Source organism: Balaenoptera musculus, chromosome 2, assembly GCF_009873245.2.
Source record: "Balaenoptera musculus isolate JJ_BM4_2016_0621 chromosome 2, mBalMus1.pri.v3, whole genome shotgun sequence".
Lineage (NCBI taxonomy): Eukaryota > Metazoa > Chordata > Mammalia > Artiodactyla > Balaenopteridae > Balaenoptera > Balaenoptera musculus.
In genome coordinates, this window is record NC_045786.1 from 172,604,933 (window position 1) to 172,622,879 (window position 17,947).

Here is a 17,947-nt window from a genome sequence, read left to right on the forward strand (position 1 = left end):
AATATGATGACTGAAAGGTTAAAATTTTTGCATCTTTTCATTTCCTTCCCCCTCCCGCTTTTTTATAGTTTTACTCTGTCTTCATTGTCAGAGCACATAGTCGTGACAAACTGTATTCTCTCCCTCCCATCGCTGTTTACACTAGTTCTCCACGGGAATATACCGCTGACGCTCACCTCCAGTCTGTGCTGATACTCCTCATTATTTTGGTGTGAAGCTTCCTCTCTAGGAGACTTTTATTTCAGACTTCAAAGAATGTCTGGATAGAAAGTCCTCGGTTCATGTTTTCTTTTCATGAGTATCTTAAGGATGTTCCTCCACTTCCTTCTTTAATAAAGCATTGCTGTCAGACTCCGATGTCAGTTTAATTTTCTTTATCTTACAAGTTACTTGGTCTGTTTGCTTTGATGCCTAAACAGGTTTTTTTCTTCTTTAAAGTCCAGTAATTTCAGAATATATCATTCTGGGTTGACTTTCCCACATACATGCTATGTTCTTTAAATATGTAGTACCAAATCTCTTTTTCTTGGATTATTATTTTGAGGATTTGTTCTGTTCCCTTGCTTTCGTTTACTCCTGTGGAGACTCCTATTGTATAAATATTGAATCTTCTTTGCCTGCTTTTATATTTGTTGTCTCCCTCTGGGTTTTTATCATTCCTTTTTGATTTAATTTTTTTCTCTTTTTTATGTACTATTCCCTATAAGGCATTTTATGTTGTGCTTATTTGCTCTTGTATTCTTTTCAGTTACTCTTCATTTCTGAAATTATTTTTTCTTTTCTTTTTTAATTCTTTACAGAGTTATTACCTATTTCTGAGTTTTTCTATTAATATTCATGTAGTCCTTTGACACGTTATGCTATTCCTTTAATGTCTTTTGTCTCATCTTGAAATATTAGGCTGTAGTTTTTAATGTCTTTGTGGGATGTCTCCCTGTCATGCTTTTACTGCTGCGTAGGTGTCGTTTAGTTCCTTTTCGCTTTTTCCTTATAAGAACTCCATGTAGGACTTGACTTTGATCCCTCCTGATGCTCGTGTGTGTGTGAAATTAGAGAAGAGGAGCTTGGGCTCTAGAGCTCTAGCTTTGGTTATTTTTGTGAAACTTTCTAAAATGTGGTGGCTTACCTCCTGAGTGCCCTGATTTGGTTCTCTTCCCCTGCTGATATTTGGACCTTCTTTTTCCATTTCCTCTCCTGCCCCTCTGCTGTTAAGTCTGGATTCTCTTCCCAGCAGTTTCTCACCAGTGTGACCTAGTTCTGGAAGGAAGCTACGGCTGCTGAATTGTGAGGGTTCCCGGGGCCCCTTCAGTCTTGGCTGCGGACTGCTTGCCCTCATCCCTTGTGGGGTACAGACCCCTTCTGCTTTCAGCCACTGTTCTCAGGTGGGTTCAGCTGGCTCTCTGGTTGTCTCAGAGTTCTCAGCTCCAGAGGACACCCGTTGTTCCTCTCTGCCGTCTTCCCCCAGACACTGATAGCACACGAGCCTGTGGCTGCCGGTGGGCTCTCCCATGTGCTCACATGTCTGTGGGGACACATTTTCACCTAATTTTGTTGTAGATGTTGGCTATGGGTATTTGATTTTGCCTTCTTGGTTGCACTGTATGATTTTATGCAAGAATTTGGGGTGGTTAAAAAAACTCTGCCACAATTTTTTCAAAATATATAAAACTTGGAAGCAACCAAGATGTCCTTCAGTAGGTGGATGGATAAACAAACCGTGATACATCCAAAATATGGCATATTATTCAGCAATAAAAAGAAATGAGCTACCAGGCCATGAAAAGACATGGAGGAACCTGAAATGCATATTACTAAATGAAAAAAGCCAATCTGAAAAGGCTGCATCCTGTATTATTCTAACTATATGACATTCTGGAAAAGGCAGTGGAGACAATAAAAAGATCAGTGGTTGCCAGTGGTTGGGAGAATGGGGGGATGAATGGACAGAGCACAGGAGATTTTTAGGACAGTGGAACTCTCCATATGTTACCGTAATGGTGAATACATGGCATTTTACGTTTGTCAAAACCCAAAGAATGCACAAAGTGAACCGTAATGTAAACTGTGGTCTTTAGTTAATAGTAACATATCAGTATTGGCTCATCAGTTGTAAGAAATGTGCCCCATTATTGCAAGATGTTAATAATAGGAGGAACTAGGGGAGGGTGGAGAGGGGTATGGGAACTCTGTACTTTACATTCAGCTTTTCTGTAAACCTAATAATTAAAGTCTACTAATTTAAAAAATGGTTGCCAGAGGCAGGGGTGGGGAGGTAGGCGAAATGGCTGAAGGAAGTCAAATGGTACAAACTTCCAGTTAAAATAAGTAAGTCATGGGGATGTAATGCACAGCATGGTGACTATAGTTAATAATACTGTATTGAATATTTGAAAGCTGCTAAGAGAATAGATCTTCAAAGTTCCCATCACAAGAAAAAAAAAATTTTGTAACTGTGTATGGTGACGGATGTTAACTATTAACTAGACTTATTGTGGTGATCGTTTTGCAGTATATACAAATGTCAAATCATTATGTTGTACACCTGAAACTTATATAATGTTTTATGTCAATCATACCTCAGAAAAGGAAGGCTGCCACTGCCATCTCTTCGGACTCCTCCATCGTTGGGTATCTGAATTCCAACCTTTTTAAGTGCTCCCTAACAGTATTACTGTTTTATTCTGTTGATGACCATTTAGATTTATCTACTTATTTATCATTTTATTCTTCATTCCTTTTTGCATCTCAGACTTTCCATCGGAGGTCAAAACCTTGTTTGAATACATCATTTAGAATTTTCTTTAATAAGAGTCTGCTGGTGGCAAACTGTTTATCTGGAAAATGTCTTCATTTGCCCTCATTCTTGAAAGATAATCGCTGAATATCTAATTGTAGATTTTTGTGTTCCTTCAGTACACTGAAGATAAGTATTTCATTGCCTTTTGACTTCCATTAGTATTGAGAAGCCAAATTCATTCTTTTTTTTTTTTTAATTTATTTTAGTTATTTATTTTTGGCTGTGTTGGGTCTTCATTGCTGCGCGCGGGCTTTCCTCTAGTTGCGGCAAGCTGGGGCTACTCTTCGTTGGGTGCGCGGGCTTCTCATTGCGGTGGCTTCTCTTGTTGCAGAGCAGAGGCTCTAGGCGCGTGGGCTTCAGTAGTTGTGGCACGCGGGCTCAGTAGTTGTGGCTCGCGGGCTCTAGAGCACAGGCTCAGTAGTTGTGGCACACGGGCTTAGTTGCTCCGTGGCATGTGGGATCTTCCTGGAACAGGGCTCGAACCCGTGTCCCCTGCATTGGCAGGTGGATTCTTAACCACTGTGCCACCAGGGAAGTCCCCAAATTCATTCTTTTTGAAAGTATTGTTTGTGATTTCTGGCTACTTTTCTGATTTTGACTATGACATTGATTTTTTTTTCAGTGATTCCACTGCCAGGGGTCCAAGTATAGATTTCTTTTTTATCAGTCTTTTTTGCCATTCACTTTGGATCTGTGGGTTGTTATATTTCCTCAGTTGTAGAAAGTTCTCAGCCATTATTTCTTCAGTTGTTATCTCTGTATTAGTTTCCTTTTTTTTCCCCCTTTGGCTCTAATCAGATGTGTATTGGAATCTTTCATTTACTATCTTTCTTTAAGGTTATATTTTTCAACCTTTTTGTGACTTACTGTGCTATATTCTTTTTTGTTTTTTACATCTTTTTTTTTTAAATGGGGTTTTTCCTTTTCCCTTGGTTGCATTGGGTCTTCGTTGCTGCACATGGGCTTTCTCTAGTTGCGGCAAGCGGGGGCTACTCTTTGTTGTAGTGCGTGGGTTTCTCATTGCAGTGGCTTCTCTTGGTGCGGAGCACGGGCTCTAGGTGCGCGGGCTTCAGTAGTTGTGGCATACAGGCTTAGTTGCTCCGTGGCATGTGGGATCTTCCCGGAGCAGGGCTCGAACCCGTGTCCCCTGCATTGGCAGGCAGATTCTTAACCACTGCGCCACCAGGGAAGTCCCCCCCTTTTTTTTTTACATCTTTATTGGAGTATAATCGCTTTACAATGTTGTGTTAGTTTCTGCTGTACAACAAAGTGATTCAGCTATACGTATACATATATCCCCATATCTCCTCCCTCTTGAACCTCCCTCCCACCCTCCCTATCCCATCCCTCTAGGTGGTCACAAAGCACCGAGCTGATCTCCCTGTGCTATGCGGCTGCTTCCCACTAGCTATCTGTTTTACATTTGGTAGTGTATATACATCAGTGCTACTCTCTCACTTCTTCCCAGCTTCCCCTTCCCCCGCCTCGTGTCCTCAAGTCCATTCTCTACATCTGCGTCTTTATTCCTGCCCTGCCACTAGGTTCATCAGTGCCGTTGTTTTAGATTCCATATATATGCATTAGCATACAGTATTTGTTTTTCTCTTTCTGACTTACTTCACTCTGTATGACAGACTCTAGGTCCATCCACCTCACTACACGTGCTATATTCTTGATCAGAGTTTCACGTTATCCATGGTGAAGGACCAGTTTTCTTTTTAATTTTCAACCCACCATGGACTAGTACTTTCATAAAATAGAGGAAAAATAAGTTACTAGAAAAATGAAATTTAAAATACAGCCACGAAGTTTTAAATTTCAGATATTCTTTTTTTCATTTATGGAAGTTCTATTTTTAATCTGCTCTGTGACTTTTTAAAAATATTTTCCTATTGCCTTGCAGAAACCATCAAATTTGTCATTTCTTTTAGTCAGCACAGCTGCTTTATAGTCTGTGTGAGATATTACCAACATCTGAAGTCCTTGTCACATTTTGCTCATGATGTCTTATTTCCTTGTGTACCTATTTTTTAGTGTATGCTGGTCACTGTACTCAAATATTTGAAATAAATTGAAACCTAGGATAAAAGTATCTTCTTCAGCAGGGATTTGTTTTTGCTTCTGCCAGACACCTGGGGTCACTACTAGTCTGAGAGTGCCATAAACCGCAGCACTAGTTTATGACTTGTTAAATTAGCCAAGATGATTGTCCTGTAAAGTATCCCCCTTATTCCCGGTAGTTCCTGAAAATGGAAACCTTTCTTGGATAGAATATATCAGGGGTGATGCTGTGTAACTCAGGAGATAGTTTCTTTATTGTGAGAGATGCATACTGTCTGGTGACTAGCAAAAGTGATGCTGGATTTTACCACTGTATTATAGTAGGGTGGTGACCGATTGAGCTCTCCATTGTACAGTACTTCCCTTTGCGATTCAAAAGTACTAGTGATAATCTACAAGGTATATTTTGGCACCCTGCCAGTGTCTGTTCCCCATCAACCATATGCTAATGCTTTAAACACCACTTGATAATCCTTGCCTGAGTCAATAGTTTCTCTAGAGATTTCAACGTTTAATCTGGCATTCTTCTAAAAGCAGAGCTATTTCTTGCCAAATAGAGCTATTTGGTTATCTTGACATACAGCTCCTACTGGAAAGTGAGGGTAAGCTTAATTCTTTGCCTTTTCAGTTGCAAGTTTCCCTCAAATGGTGAAAACTAAATGTTTTTTTGGCTTTCTCTTTTTTGAACATCATTATGTGTTTCATTGATGTCAGTGTGTTTTAATCTACTAAAATCATACTTTCTTCTCTTTTTTTTAAGATTTTATTTATTTATTTATTTATGGCTGCGTTGGACCTTCATTGCTGCGCATGGGCTTTCCCTAGTTGTGGCAAGCAGGGGCTACTCTTCGTTGTGGTGCGTGGGCTTCTCATTGCAGTGGCTTCTCTTATTGCGGAGCACGGGCTCTAGGCGCATGGGCTTCAGTAGTTGTGGCACACAGGCTCAGTTGTTGTGGCTCATGGGCTCTAGAGTGCAGGCTCAGTAGTTGTGGTGCATGGGCTTAGTTGCTCTACGGCATGCGGGATCTTCCTGGACCAGGGCTCGAACCCGTGTCCCCTGCATCAGCAGGCGGGTTCTTAACCACTGCGCCACCACGGAAGCCCCCATACTCTTTTTTATGTGCAGATGCATAATTTTAACCATTGTGTGATATTTGGACTAGCTGCTGTGTATTTTTTGGCATGGCCTCATTTATTTTTGTTTCCTTGATTTCTGACACAGTGGCTTGTTTGTACCTTCCCTGCCCCAGACTTGGAATCAGCCATTTTTCAATGAACCCTGATTCCTTTCAGTGGGGAATGATATTAGAGACCAAAATCAGGGTACTAGGGGGTGCTCACTGCTGCTGGATTGCTGTTGCTTTTAGGTACTGGTACTTTCAGTGGAGGGAGCGAGAACATAAACATATATTCTAGAAAATATATATATATATATATATATATTTTTAGTTGTGCATTCATAACATTGTAGTGTTCTCACTTGTTTCTTGAATTTTCATAGTTTTATCTCTATCTTACACTGAAAATCTTTATTTCTAATTTCATTGACGTAATTATTGCTATATCATATTAAAATGATTGACAACAATAATGATATTATTACAAACAGTAGGAACTTTGAATTGGCTCATTTCATTGCAAAAAAAAAGCTGTTGGTATATATTTGTTGTGATTCCATTAAATTTTAAAATGTCCAGAGAGGATTGGCATCTTTAGGATGTTCAAATCCCCTTTCTAAGAGTGTAGTGTGTAGTTGTTCAAGGCCACTTTCATTTCCTTTAGGGGTGTTTTTAAGTTTCCCTCATGTGGGTTTTGCACATTTCTTAGTAAGTGTGTGCCCAGATATTTCATTATTGGTGCTATTATTGTAAATGGGATCTCCTCTTCCATTATGTCTTGTAAATAATTGTTAATTGTTTATATGGAGGTTGTTGATTTCTGCATCTTGCTGCACCTCCTGCTTCCTTCCTGAATTATCTTATTGTTTGCACTAGTTTTTCAGCTGATTTTTTTGGATGTTTTCAGGTATCTAATGATTGCATGTAAAAGCAATCTCACCTCTTTGTTTCTAAATCTTATACCTTTAGTGTCTTTCTCCTGAGTTGACTGAAAATTCTAGTAAGATGTTATGTGTGGTGGTGTGAGTAGGCATATTTGTCTTGTTCCTGACTTTAATGGAAATAGGAGCATGATTTAAACACTGTTTATTATTCCCGTGGTTTTCAGCTGCTGTAAACCGTACTTTAATGTAAATCTTTTGTTGTTCACACTTTTGAACCTTTCCTTAAGCTGGAATCAAGGAAGGGAAGTACTGATCAAAGGCCATGCGTTTTCAAGAACCCTTTAGAGGTGCTGTCCAGAGAGGTTGCAGCATGAACACTTCTGCCCAGAGCGCAGGAGGTGCCTGTCTGTCCCATTGCACCTTTCTAGTACTGAGGCCATTTAAATGCTTAAGTCATTCGTTAAGTGGAAAATAGTATTTCCTGTTTTTATTTTTTTAGCGTTGAGGCTGAATGTAGTCTTCAGGCCCTGTTCGTTCAAAGATTTCTCTGAGTTAGTCCTTTCTTTTAATATTTTCGGTCTGGAAGGTAGAAGTGTTAAATGAAGAGACTGATTTTTTTAGGTGACTAATGAATCATGGACTTTGTTTCTTGAGGCCATTCTCCTTGTTTTAGGAAAGAAAGGCCTAGGGAGAAGTCAAAGTTATGATGAAACAACTAGGGCCTAACATTAACTGGAGACCCTGGGGCAGAAATTTAGAATTGCTAAGTGTTAGGCCATTTGGGAAAGAAGTTGTTACATTATTGTTGGGAGAACTTACCTGAATTTTTTTAAATTGGCTTTTGAATGGCAGTTAAAAATTTATATGTCTTGCCCTCCGTTTGTGAAAATACAATACTTCAACCTCATTCAAAGCAGTTTATTTTCTGATACAATTCAAAGTCTTGCCATACAAGTGATCATTTTTTACTGCTTAAAAATGAATTAGCATCTGTTTAGAGGAACTTTACCTCTTGCCCATTAACTGAAGAATAAAAATGGAATGTGAGAAGTTACCATAGTGCCTGCTCTAATTCTCATGGGTTCAGAAACTCAGCTTTCATCAGTCTTGCTTCTGCCACATGTTTGATTCTGTGTCTTCTCTTGACTGCCCACAATAATGGAAGGAAACTTTCAGCTTGGGGAGGCAGGTGCCAGTTCACAGCAAATATTTACTGACCACCTGGGTTGTCTGGAGCGCGGGGAGGTAGTCAGGACCGTGACAGTGACAGTGACCAGAGGTGGCCCTTGCTCTTAGGGAGGCCGCAGACCCAGACCCAGACCCAGACCCTTGTTGTGGCGGTAGCTGGGGAGCCGAGGTGCCGTGGATGCTGCTCTGTGAACAGCTGAGAGCTGGTCTCACGTCAGCCGGAGCCCAACCTCGAGCCACAGCCTGGCCCCTGGGCGCCCCCCGGTCCACTCTCGTCAGGCCACGGACGTGGCTTTTACTCCAGGGTCGGTCTCAGGCCTCTGCCTGTCATACCCTGCAAGCCCCTTCTGGGAAGAACCCAGGGAGTTGATTTCAACTGGCAGCTGTAATCTGACATTTAATGTCTAGCTCAGGCCTTCCCCAGACCTCACCTGGATTTCTCCCGGCACCTTACATCGCCCACAGATGCACACACTTTGCTTGCGTGCCCTTGCCCACCGTACAGGCCCTCCAGGCCTGGGTTTCTCCCACGCCCTGCTGGCTCTGCCTCCTCCAGTGTTTTCTGAGCCACCCTGGCCCAAGCCTGCCTTATCCTTTTTCCTAAATTGTGGTAAAATACACATAGCATAACATTTATCACTTTAACCATTCGCAAGTGTACAATTCAGTGGCATTAAATAGATTCACATTCAGTGTGCCCATCACCACTGTCTATTCATCGTCCCCAACAAAAGCTCTGTGCCTGTTAATACCTCCCTCTTCCCCTCCCCCAGCCCCTGGCACCCACCATTCTACTTCCTGTCTCTGTGATTTTGACTCCTCTAGGGACCTCCTATGAGTGGAATCATACGGAATTTTCTTCCTAATTTTTAAGGCTGCGTAACATTCCACCGTGTGGATGGAGCACCATTTATCTGTTCATCGTGATGGATACTGGGGCTGCAGAGCACACCACACGCTGCTCTGTCTGAAGTGTCACTGAGGGCAGAGGCTGTTTTGGTGCCCAGTCTAGCATCTGCCATGGATCCCCGAGACACAAGTTTGCTGAAGGAATGAAAAGCCCTCTGGGCCCGTCTGCCTGTCCTTCCCACATCCTTCCATTTTCTCAGAACTGTTTTGGGGCTGGAACCCCTCCCAGGCTCACGGCTCCCTGCGCCTCAGGTTCTTCTTTGTGAAGTGAGGTTTGTTGCTAATAGTCAACACGAAAGCACTTTGGTGTGTCACGTGTGCTCTGTGTACTTTGTGTGGGTTTCCTACCTTCTCAGAACAAGGAAGCGGGTGAGGACTTGCTTTGGCTTTAAAGGTTTTCCAGCCTAACCGTGGCAAGAACAAAAATAAGCAAAGGTCTCCCAACAGCGCACTCGGGGCAGATTTTACACCATCTACTCCGCTCGCCTCCGCTGGCCTTTCCTGGGATAAGCCTGTCCACCCTTTTAAACCACTCGCAGGACTCGCTCAAATCAACAGGGCAGCAGGCGCCTGTCCCTTTGACCTTGCTGTTGGCAAGCAGAAGTGCCCTGGCAACCTCTGAACACAGCTGAATGCTAGGTATCTTTGATCTGCCTAAGGAAGAAGTCTATTTTAAACTGTAAGCGAAGCCAAATTTTTTAGGTTAGATATCCTACCCAACAAAATGTACATCACCCATGCCCGTGTAGTTTCCGGTTAAGTGTCTGCTCTGCCAGCAGTGTCAGTGCCTTGCAGTTGTGGCACCACAACTCTCTAGGCTCAAGACACAACCTTCTTTTAATGAAAGAAACTGTAAACCTTCTTCACTAAAATATGAGCATACTTAATTTGCCCATAAAATTGCCCGGGGAGATGAAAATTAAAACCTTCAGCTGAATTTAGAAATGAAAATGTGAAAGTTTTATTCAAAAATGCTACCTACAAATGGCAGTTTGTTTTTAAATAAAAACCCAAATAAAGTGACAGAGGAAGCAGAGAATAAAGAATAACTCCTTTTCAACCTTCATCTTTGTGCAGCACAGAGATGCTTGTGTTTGCATCCTTGACAGGCGGACGCACTGAGAGCTGTGGTCTGTCTGCCCACTTTCGGTTCTGGAAGGAGCTCTGCACTGAGCCCAGAAAGGCGCCTTTCCTCCGAGTTAGCTCAAGCCCTTCAGAGCGGCAGGAAGGTTGTCATGGGAGAGTCCAGAAGCGTGGCTGGAGGGTGCCATGGGGGGCATGAGGGATGGGCACAGACAGCAGTGGAGGGTGTGGTGGGAGCCTGGATGGGGGCTCTGCACGCAGGGGGTGGGATGTGTCGTTCTCCAGGTGGTTAGATGGCGCACCCCTCTTGGTTACGCGCTACGGGGACGAGGTATAAAGAGTGGTGAGGGAGTTGTGCAGGATCAGAATTGGGTGTTACTGCTTGATTCGGCCCTTCATTCAGTCAGTTTGATGGAACGCCTGCTGTGTGCCGGGCTCTGTCCTGAGGCTGACGGGGAAGAGACCTGTGGCCCAGAGAGGGGAGAGGAAGACTCCCCAGAGGGGTTAGTCCAAGCAGACACCCCGTCAGTGGCTCTGCGGCACCCTCACACTGCAGCCCCAGGGTCGAGACCCTGCTCTTTAAGTGCTACAGTGTCCACTGCTTCCAGCACCTTCCCTATAATGGCTGGAGCGACGTGCGGTGGGATCCTCCCTCAGTGGCAGCTGCACCCTCCTGAGCTCCCCACTCCATCGGTGACGTTTGTGCCTCCTAACAGCCACGGTGGTGGGGTGATCACAGACAGCCCCTTTACAGGTGAGGAAAGAAGAACCAGCCTGGGGTTCCTGAGGGCGGGCGGCCTCTCCCTGAGTAGGCGGTGAAGACTTATGCCCAGGCCAGTGATGGGGCTGCACGTGAGCCTCTTCCGGTGTGTTTGCTGAGTCCTTGTTTCATCTGTGAGGAAAGTACTCTGGTGGCTAATTGAACCTCAAGAGCTTAGATGAGCCTATTGATTCAGTGCAAACTTGCAGTAAAAATTTAAGGAGCCCGTAATGGATTCTTCAAGACAGGGAGTCAACATCCTGTAATTTGTTGGTTCAGTTTGTCATGCCTAGTTTAGGCTAATTTTTGTTTGTGTGTTTTTACATACTTGATCTCATTTATGCATCACCATAAATCGTTTGCATCATATTTCCTGCATTCCCATCACAGCCCTTTCTCTCTTCTTAGCCTGTGCCTGAGCGGCAGCATTCACTAAGGGATTCTCTCTGCTGTGACTTAATCTACGTGTCTTTTTTTAAATTGTTCCTTTTTTTTTTTTTTAATTTTATTTATTTATTTATTTATTTTTGGTTGTGTTGGGTCTTCGTTTCTGTGCGAGGGCTTTTCTCTAGTTGCGGCAAGCGGGGGCCGCTCTTCATCGCGGTGCGCGGGCCTCTCACCATCGCGGCCTCTCCTGTTGCGGAGCACAGGCTCCAGACGCGCAGGCTCAGTAGTTGTGGCTCACAGGCCTAGTTGCTCCGCGGCATGTGGGATCTTCCCAGACCAGGGCCCGAACCCGCGTCCCCTGCATTGGCAGGCAGACTCTCAACCACTGCGCCACCAGGGAAGCCCTAAATTGTTACTTTTAATTTTCATCAAAGTACTGTGTGCTTATTTTAGCAATACTGAACAATATAGAGAAGTTTCAGAAAGAAGAACTACCCATAACCATAACACTCCACGGTGACTACTGTTGATATTTTGAGAGTGTTCTTTTTTATGATCATACTATTTCTGAAAAATTATACATTGCCCTTCTCACGTATATTTTTACTTTACAAATTCATAAATATTTTTGATGGATGTGTAATATTTCACTGTGTGGGATAATCCCTTTGACATTAAGGTCGTTTCTGGTATTTTAGAATCATAAATAAAAATGTGATGCTCTCAAAAAGAATAAAATACTTAGAATTAACATAGGAGGCAAAAGACTGGTATGCGGAAAACTACAAAACATTGCTGAAAGACATTAAAGAAGACACCAGTAAATGGAAAGCCAATGTGTGTTCATGGATTGGAAGACTTAATATCATTAAAACATCAGTACTGCCCAAAGAGATCTTCAGATTCAATACAATCTCTGTCAAAATCCTAACAGTGTTTTCTTCCAGAGATAGAAAAATTCATCCAAAAATTCACATGGAATCTCCAGGGACCCTGGATAACCAAAGCAATCTTGGAAAAGAAGAACAAAATTCTTACATTTCCTGATTTCAAAACTTACTGCAAAGCTGCAGTAATCAAATCAGTGTGGTACTGGCGTAAAGACAAACACATACACCAATAGAGTAGAAGAGAGCCAAGAAATAAACCGTCATAGGTATGGTCAAATGGTTTTCAACAAGGGTGCCACCCACTCTAGGAAAAGGACAGTCTGTTCAGCAAATGGTGCTGGAAAAAATGGATATCCACATGCAAAAGAATGAACTTGGACCCTTATTTTACACCAAACACAAAAATTAACTCAAAGTGGATCAAAGACCTTATAGGAAAACATAGAGGAAAAGCTTCATGACGTTAGATTTATCAATGATTTTTTAGCTATGACACCAAAGCACAGGCACGAAAAGCAAAAGTAGATAAATTCGACCACATCAAAATGTAAAAATTCTGTGCAGCAAAGGACACAATCAACAAAGTGAAAAGGCAACCCACAAAATGGGAAGAACTGTTCAGAGATCATCTATCTGATAAGGGATTAATGTCCAGAATTTATAAAGGACTCCTACAGCTCAACAAGAAAACAAGCCGTTTAAAAAAATGTGCAAAGGGGGACTTCCCTGGTGGCGCAGTGTTTAAGAATCCGCCTGCCAAATCCGCCTGCCAATGCAGGGGACACGGGTTTGAGCCCTGGTCCGGGAAGATCCCACATGCCGTGGAGCAACTAAGCCCGTGCGCCACAACTACTGAGCCTGCGCTCTAGAGCCCGCAGGCCACAACTACTGAGCCCGCGTGCCTAGAGCCCGTGCTCCACAACAAGAGAAGCCACCACAATGAGAAGCCGGCGCACCACGACTAAGAGTAGCCCCTGCTCGCCGCAACCAGAGAAAGCCCGCGGGCAGCAATGAAGACCCAACACAGCCAAAATTTAATTAATTAATTAAAATAATAATAATCCGCCTGCTAGTGCAGGGGACATGGATTCGATCCCTGGTCCAGGAAGATCCCACATGCCACAGAGCAACTAAGCCCATGAGCCACAACTCCTGAGCCCGTGTGCTGCAACTGCTGAAGCCCACGCGCCTAGAGCCCGTGCTCAGCAACAAGGGAAACTACTGCAATGAGAAGGCCATGCACCGCAACGAAGAGTAGCCCCTCGCCACAGCTAGAGAAAGGCCCGCACGCAGCAACGAAGACCCAACGCAGCCAAAAAAAAAAAAAAAATGTGCAAAGGACTTGAATAGACATTTCTCCAAAGAAGATACACAAATGGACAATAAGCACATGAAAACATGATTAACATCACTAATCATTAGGAAAATGCAAATCAAAACCACAGTGAGATACCACTTAACACCCACTAGGATGGCTCCTATCGAAAAACAGAAAATAGCAAGTGTTGGTAAATAGCAAGTGTTGGTGAGGATGTGGAGAAATTGGAACCCTTGTGCACTGCTGGTGGGAATGTAAAATGATGCTGCCACTATGGAAAACAGCATGGCAGTTCCTCATAAAACTAAAAATAGAATTACCATACTTTGCACTTTTGGGAATATACCCAAAAGAATTGGAAGCAGAGACTTAAATAGATATTTATATACCCATATTACAGCAGCATTATTCACAATAGCCAAAAGGCAGAAATGGCCCAAGTGTCTATCAAGGGATGGATAGAACAAAATGTGGTATATCCCTATAATAGAGTATTATCCAGTCTTAAAAAGGGAAGAAATTCTGACACATGCTACTACGTGGCTGAACCTTAAGGACACTTACACTGAGTGAAGTAATTCAGTCACAGAAGGACAAAAACCACATGATTCCATTTATATCAGGTACCCAGAGAAGTCACATTCATAGAGACAGAAAGTAGAATGGTGGTGGCCAGGGGCTGAGAGGAAGAGGATGGGGAGGAAGCGTTTAATGGGGACAGATTGCCTGTTTCGCAAGATGAAACGAGTTCTGAGGATGGATGGTGGCTATGGTAGCACAACAACGTGAATGTACTTATGCCACTTAAGAGCTGTACACTGAAAAATGATGAAGATGGTAAATTTTATATTACGTAAACTTTAGCACAGTTTTTTAAATAAATATTTTTTTAAATGTGATGCTCACTCATGGCTACTGCGTTTTTGGAATGGACTCCAAAAGTTAAATTACAGAAACAAAGGGTCTTTACATGTTGCCAAATTATTTTCCAAAAGGATCAGAACAATTTATAGATTTGTTGGCAAGGTTACAACATGCCTTTACCACTATTAATTATAATTTTTAAAACTATTGCTGATTTGATAGGTGAAGAAATACTTTTTTCATACGGTTATTGAGCAGTTATAGTTCTTTTGTAAACTGAATCATTTGAACACTGAGGTCTCAGTGTTTTTCTAATGAATCGCAGTATATTATTAACCTCTTGTAATTATAGCATTTATACTTCCTTTTGATTTTTGGAGGGAACATACACAAATTTGTAAATTTTTTACTGTGAGGAATATCCCCTCAGGGTTTGTCCAGTGTTTTTTAATCGTCCTTTTCTGGCTTGAGAAATGATATACTCACTACCCTTTTCTTCTCAAAGCTGTGGGGATTTGTGGGGGGTATGATTTGACTTCTTAAAAATTTAACTGTGTTTGTTTTTTTATTTAACCCATCTCAGATTTTATTTTGGTGAGACTTAAATTGACTTCTGCCCACATATAGCCGACCAGTTGTCTGAATAATCCTCCCCTTTCCGTGGATTTGAGCTTCCTTCCTTACCCGAATATTACATTTGTACAAATGCACTCACCGTTTTGGGAGCTGTTGCTGTCTGTTCCAAGACCTGTCTCTTAAGCCCACATCACACTGTCCTTAGTTCACAAGCTTTAGAGTTGGTAGGACCAGCCTTGTTCATAAGAGTGTTCTCATTCTTCATGCTTTTAATTTTTCCAAGTGAACTTGAGAATTATTTTGTCAGATACCCAGAAAAATAGGGAGACTCCTCTGAATTTTGAATGGAATTGCTTTAAAACTATAAATCAATTTGGGGAAGTATTAACATCAGCTTATTTATAGTATGTATGCTTCCAGTTCTGAAACACACCTTATCTTTATTTGTTCAAGTCTTTTTTTTTTCCTCCATATTATTTATCTGCTTGTTTGCTTATTTATATTTTAGAGTATGTTTCATCAGTGATTTCCAGATCACAGACTTTGAGTCCTTTAAAGAACTACTTTATATGCATAAGGCTTCAAAACAGCATGGGGGAAAATCACTAATAAAGTTGAGATCCTTTGATCTGAGATCATTAGGAAAAATACATCAACAAGTGTCTTCACTTTTTCTTTGACTTTAACCTGTATATTTTATACAAAGAGTCTAGGAGTCTTTCCCTGTTATTTCTGCATTCCACTCAACAGCACAATCCTAGGACAGGCACATTTCCCCGTCTCATCTCATATGAAGTATTAAACTGTTTGAGAACAGGTCCCTCTCTTTTTAAAGTAAGATCTACAGTAAGCATCTGCTTCCTGACCCCTCACAAAGCCCCCTGCAAGCCTCGATCCTTAATGCTGAGTTCATCTGGCACCACTTCTTGGGTGAGGAGCTGATAGTTCTGGGAGAGCCATCCTTGCGCATCTGATGCACCCAGAGGGTCAGCAGCCAGAATCTCAATCTACAGTACCTGACTCGGAACACAGGCTGTTCAGACAGCAGAGGAGCCAGGCAGGTGGGAGGCCGATGACATGACACCCGCTCCCCATTGCTTGTTATAGTTTAATTCATGGCCAGCTTTGGAATCCAGCAGCATCCTTCAGCTCTGCGGAGGGGGGGGGAGGGCAGGGGTAGGATTTGGTTTGCTTTCATTTATTTTCTTAATGGCTATTGACACACATAGTAGGACTACCTTCTTACTAGTGTAGGGGAACTTAATAAGCACCCCTGAACGATTGTAGCAGTTCATTTGCTCATTGAAATGTGTGGAGTGCCAGCCCACAGATGTAACTGCTAACCCTGGTCCATTTCAGGTGTTTCTTACTGTTGTGAATTATGTTTAGAAACCAAAGGGCTTTTTGGTTCTTGTTCACAAGCTGGGAAAGTGGGGGGGGGGGGGGGCGAGGGGTGGCGAGGGGCATTGTGTGAGAATTTATAAAAAGAGAAGACATGGTTTGGACAAACTTAGTTGTGTGTGTGTGTGAAGGAGTGAGGAATTTTTTTCAGTTCTGCCTGGCAAAGAGGTTTTTCTCATAGCTTATTCATTTTCATTTGGAGCTAGTAATAGCACTTCTTTTTGTAGGGAATCATCTCTCCAGCACACACGTACACCCCCTCCCCAGGCCAGGGTACTCCAATTCAGAAATGATGTCCTTCTTCTTCAGCTTTTCACATTAACCTTTTCTGAAGATAGGAAACTAAGATCTGGAATAATAGCTTTTAATACTAGCCCCAGTTTTTTAAAAAAGTGAAATAGCTTTTTAATTAAAAAAATTTAATTTAAACAAAACGTAAAAAATTAAATAAAAGTGGTATGTTGACATCTTTAAGGTACAAAAATAAACACTTGCATTTTATTTTATGACTTTAACTTTCACAGCCAGGTGGTATAAATACCTTTAACTTACAGCGCTTTCTAGCTATTAAATTTAAAGAAGCTTTCATTTTTCATATAATTTTTAACTGAATTTTTCCAATAAAAAAATTAGATCCCGAGAAAAACCAGTGTTTGAAGATTAGTAATTCATAACTTGGTAGTAGGAAAGGTTGAACAAGAGTCCAAACTGATGAATTGGGATTGTGTAATATTTGAATAGCCAATTTGCTTTAAAAAAAAAAAAAAACTATGTTGCCAAATGCTAAATATGATACAGATATTTAAAGTAATTAGAATAGAAAATAGGAGGTGGTCAGGTGGATATAAGGTACCAGTGAATTTGGGGTACCAGTCAGAGAAATGCTAAAATTTAAAGTTCATGTAGACACACATGCACAGTTTTTTGTTTTTTTTTTTTTTTTTTGGTGGCTCTCTCAGAATCATGTGTTTATAGTCTGGCCAGGGTTGTGGCCTCAGTCCTGCCCCTTAAGAGATGGGATCTTTGCCTAAAAGTTATTGAGAAATGAAGACTGCAGAAAGCCAAAAAATGTCCAGGCTTTTCATGCACACTGACAGCCAAACAGAATGCTCTTTCCATTTGCAGTTTTTTTAGTGTCATTTGAAGTTGCAGCTTCCGGCCAATCAGCGAGCCCCGTGCCTGCTGACATCACCAACCAGCCAGTTCCCTCCAGCTGCAGAGAGCTTCAGTTTGTCTTTTTTTTTTAAACTAAAATGGAGGCTGGTTTCTTGCCTTAAGGAGTACATTGCCTTTCCCGCTGAAGTCTAGATGTTGACATGTAATAAAGCGGGCAGCAGGATGGTGGTGGACGCGGCCAACTCCAATGGGCCTTTCCAGCCCGTGGCCCTTCTCCATATTCGAGGTAAGTTATTGTGTGTTTCACTGAAACGGAACCTTCTGTGGTTAGTTAATAAATGGCTATTGTGCTTCAGATAAGAAAAGCAGGAAGTCCTTTCTAGCAGAATTCACCCCGTTTTGCGGCAGACCTAACCAGAGGAGGCTGGGTGTGTCACTGCAATTTGGCATTTTACGAACTACTTACAGAATCTGAGTCTTGAGAGAGGCCTTGCATGCATAGTTCAAAGCTGGTTTTTCTGCTTTCTGCTCGCTCTCCCATCCCCCTTTCAGAGCCGTGCTGATGTCAAAGGATGTGAAGTCACTGCCCGGGGAA

At 42.1% G+C, this 17,947-nt stretch overlaps 1 protein-coding gene across 6 annotated transcripts in view; it reads left to right on the top strand.

The window, feature by feature from the left end:
• Positions 1 to 17,947, top strand: part of PPP2R5C (protein phosphatase 2 regulatory subunit B'gamma) — a 133,440-nt gene that overhangs the window by 21,940 nt on the left and 93,553 nt on the right. The window contains exon 1 of one of the 6 annotated variants that reach the window (XM_036839322.1): positions 17,454 to 17,638. The exons of 4 other annotated variants lie outside the window; for them this stretch is intronic. In XM_036839322.1, the coding sequence (XP_036695217.1) occupies positions 17,545 to 17,638 (94 nt within the window). In that variant the 5' untranslated portion in view covers positions 17,454 to 17,544. Of the gene's footprint in view, positions 1 to 17,453; positions 17,639 to 17,947 lie in introns of those variants that run through there. One more of the 6 variants, XM_036839332.1, reaches the window with a different exon arrangement.